Source organism: Phaseolus vulgaris, chromosome 2 (genome assembly GCF_000499845.2).
Source record: "Phaseolus vulgaris cultivar G19833 chromosome 2, P. vulgaris v2.0, whole genome shotgun sequence".
Taxonomy (NCBI): domain Eukaryota; kingdom Viridiplantae; phylum Streptophyta; class Magnoliopsida; order Fabales; family Fabaceae; genus Phaseolus; species Phaseolus vulgaris.
The window spans coordinates 13,441,957-13,445,846 of NC_023758.2; the positions used below are offsets into that span (position 1 = coordinate 13,441,957).

Consider the following 3,890-nt stretch of genomic DNA (forward strand, 5'->3'; position numbering starts at 1 on the left):
TACTATTACTACTCCTAGGTGAATGCATGAATAGGGTAGCTATGTTATAGGGTGTACATGAAAGATGTCAGGTCCTCTTGTTGTGTATCAATGGCAATTCACAAAATATATAATAATTTTCATTTCATTTGATTTGTAATTTGAAAAGAAAGGTGTCTGTGGTGGTGCACAGCCACGACCCACAAGTAAGCATCATCCACCAGGTTCAACCCTCTTTTCTTTTGTCAATTTAGAGAGAGACAGCCTTAGACTCTGCAACCCCATGAATGGAGAGAGAAAGAGAGTCACACGTGTGAATGAGTAAGGTGATTCCAGAGAATGATTATGGTAATAGTATAATGACACCATCTCATCTCTTCTGACTTAGGAGAAGGAGTAATAGTTAACAAATAAATAATATAATAATACTTCTAATGTTTCTTCTACATTTCTCAGAGGGATAAAACCCACCATTTCTCAGAGGGATAATATATGTATTTATAGCTTCTTTTCATCAAAACATTTACTTTCTATTTTCATTTTATAAATAAGTTTATTCAAAGCATATTTTGTGTTTGTTCTTCTCTACAAAATAACTAGAATACCAATTTTTCTTTGGAAGTTCACTTTCTCTCGGCCCACGTCCCAAAATTGTACTGATGGTAAAAAAAATATAAAAAGAAAATTATCTTTTCAAGTCTTGCACATCTTAGAAGTGCGTGAAATTTTCACATTTGGTGAAAAAACACACTTGACACTTTACACTGGCGGTGGTGTCCAAGTCTCTCTCTGCCCGCTGAAAAATCTTTTCCTCTTCAACTTCACCGTGTGTCAAACATTTCTTCCCTCATGCTACACTGTTTCTAGCATAGCACAAAAACATTGTTGGTCGCATAAGCACTATGTAATGGTAACTGTTGCAAACCCAACATCATGAACAACAAACATTTGCGTCACGAAATTATGAAATGAAGTCATGGCCAGCAGCAAGTGTTGCATGATCTCTTCACAACAAAACCAGAATGCCCCCACATGTTGCCCTTTTCCATCTCCTCCTTCAATGGGAATGGTCTATGCAGACATGATGGGATCTCTCTCTCTTTCTACTGTTTCAAATGCTCTTTCATCTCAAGAGAGCTATGGTTATGGTCATAGTCATGATCATGGTCAAGCTTCTGGGGTGGAAAATGGGAGGAGCACAAGCTGGACTTTTCCTTTCATGAGGGAGTTCCTTTCCTCAAACTTTGAAGACTGTAGTGATGTTGGGGCTGGGGAGAGTAACAGCAATGACAAAACAACCAACAATGGCAAGTTTAGTGAAGAAAGTAACCCTAACGAGAACCCTCTCAGTGGCAAAGAGGTAGATAGTGGACACTCTAAACTGTGTGCAAGAGGGCATTGGAGGCCTGCAGAAGATTCCAAGCTCAAGGAGCTTGTGGCTCTTTATGGCCCTCAGAATTGGAACCTCATAGCTGAAAAGCTAGAAGGAAGATCAGGTGTGGAAGAAAACAATTCCAAAGTGCAAAATGATAACCAATTAACACAACTTACATTATTTCTCTCATGGTGTGCGTGTGGGTGTATTTTATGAAATTTAATGAAAGAGAGGAATATATATTGTTGGCATTTTCGTGTTTATTTTTTAAAAAAAAATCCCTTAAGTTCCTTTTATGTGATTTGTTTTGTATTTGAATTAGGGAAGAGTTGTAGACTGAGGTGGTTCAACCAGTTAGATCCAAGAATCAATAGAAGAGCTTTCAGTGAAGAGGAGGAAGAGAGGCTAATGCAGGCACATAGAATTTATGGCAACAAATGGGCTATGATTGCAAGGCTTTTCCCTGGGAGAACAGATAATGCAGTGAAGAATCACTGGCATGTTATAATGGCGAGGAAGTACAGGGAACAATCCAGTGCTTACAGGAGGAGGAGAATGAGCCAATCTGTTTACAAAAGGGTGGAGCAAAATCCAACCTTTCTTTGCAGCAGGGATAATGCCTCAACTGCGGAACAGGACCCAACGCCTTCTTATTGTCTTCATCTCCTCCACAATGATGTAGGAATTACAAATAACGTGTTTAGTTTCCCATCCTTCCATGGAGTAGGTGCTGGGGAGATTGTTGAGTTCGGCTCAAACGGTTCTCCACAAAACATGACTGGGGGGAGCGAAACAATGTCAAACACCCCACAACTTGGCCTGTGTGCTCAACCTCAACAAGCACCATTTGATTTCTTCTCCGGTGAATCCTTTCTCTCCTTCATTGTTCCCTCTAATTAAAAATCCTTTTGTTCCTTTAAAGAGCTTCCATGTAGGTCTCTCACTTTCTTGTAGCATCATCCAAGTTTCCTTAATTACCAAGCTTTAGCATGCTGTTATTTTCTCTTTTATTCCAAACAATTTTAATTATTGTTTTGTTTTGATAAACCTTTTTGGTTTGTAAAAGAGACTGATGCAAGTAAACTGTGTGTTGCGTTAAATTCTTTTACAGACTTCAATGCTATTATCTGACTTTTTCCATTGGGTTGGGTTTGCAAGGTGGTGGAAGCAAAGACACGATGGGAGAGGCTAATGGCCAGATCAGAAGCTGGGAAAGGACCAATGAATCTCTTCATCATCATTGCCAACAATCTGGTTCATACCCTCATTATCCCCAACAATATTTGATGGCAATGCAACAGCTAGACAACAACTCATGCAACAATTTTTACAGTTTCTTGAATTCCTCATCGGCATCAACAACCACAGGCAATGAACCATCATCATCACCATGTGTTGCAGGAATCAGAGATAAAGTGGTGAATAGTGACCCCCCAGATGGTGTTCCACCCCCATTTTTTGACTTCCTTGGAGTAGGAGCCACATGATCAGATGATCCAAAAGCTGCAAACTTCTCCGGAAGTTCCTCAATATAGGTGTGGTCCAACATAACTGAGAAACCATTCGAGGCAAATAGAAAGGAATAGTTGCTTGAGTTTGGTGCACTGTGTAACCTTGCGTCACTACCTCTGTGGTGATGGTGATATCACCCGTCTCTATTGTGATTTCCTTTCTTTTCTCACAAATATGGGGGACCCTTCTGCAAACTATTTCAAAATACTGATCTCATAATTTAATTCCATTACTATTATCTTCCTGTACTGAGTACCATGTCTTTTTTTCCTTTTTATGGTTAGCAATATTAGTTAAAACCAAATGAAAATGAAAAGGGTGATGTGGAATATTAAATAATGTGGTAGACATTCTTTGTTTCTTGTAATGTATGGCTAATCCGTTAGGAATGTCAAATGCGTGTGCGTGATGATGCTAATGAAAACATGTTAGAGGGAATAATGTTTGGACAGGAATTGGAATTGGCACGATCATGTTTTATGATCTAAGGTTGTTTTTGGGTAAATGTGCTTTTCGAAGAAAGGGTAGAATCTGGTTGTGGCTGCTACATAGAGAGGGTGTGGACTATTTGGGAGAAGATGATGAAAAATAAGGAGAATAGTGCCAAGTTCAAGAAGAAGAGGGAAGTGTTGAGAACATCGTTTTCTCATGGGCCTACAATCAAACTCAATTCATATCACCATTCATTCATTCAGGAGAACTGTTCAAATATCCTTCTCATCACCACAAACTGCTATGTGTGATTTTTTTCACCACCCACGCTTCTAATCACTAATTTAATTTCTCTATTGTATCTCATTAATTGTACACTAAACTATTTCTTAATTCATGTTTTATATTTATATAGTCAAAGTAATTACTTCATATTTTGTGATAGTTGAAATATTTTATTTAAAGAAAAAGATTAAATAAAATAAATTTGAATTACTTTGTTTAAAAGATATTTAAAATATTAAATAATTTAAAATAAAAAATTCAAATTAAATGTATTTAAATTTTATGTAAATTATAAAATTCTGTCAAA

The 3,890-nt window shown here is 37.5% G+C and overlaps 1 protein-coding gene across 1 annotated transcript; it reads left to right on the forward strand.

The window, feature by feature from the left end:
* The first annotated feature begins 683 nt into the window (after positions 1–683).
* Positions 684–3,098, forward strand: LOC137810741 (transcription factor MYB105-like). The gene is made up of 3 exons (XM_068612154.1): positions 684–1,475; positions 1,677–2,216; positions 2,513–3,098. Exons 1-3 carry the CDS (start codon positions 956–958, stop codon positions 2,839–2,841), a joined length of 1,389 nt encoding a protein of 462 aa, XP_068468255.1. The 5' UTR covers positions 684–955; the 3' UTR covers positions 2,842–3,098.
* The last annotated feature ends 792 nt before the right edge of the window (positions 3,099–3,890 follow it).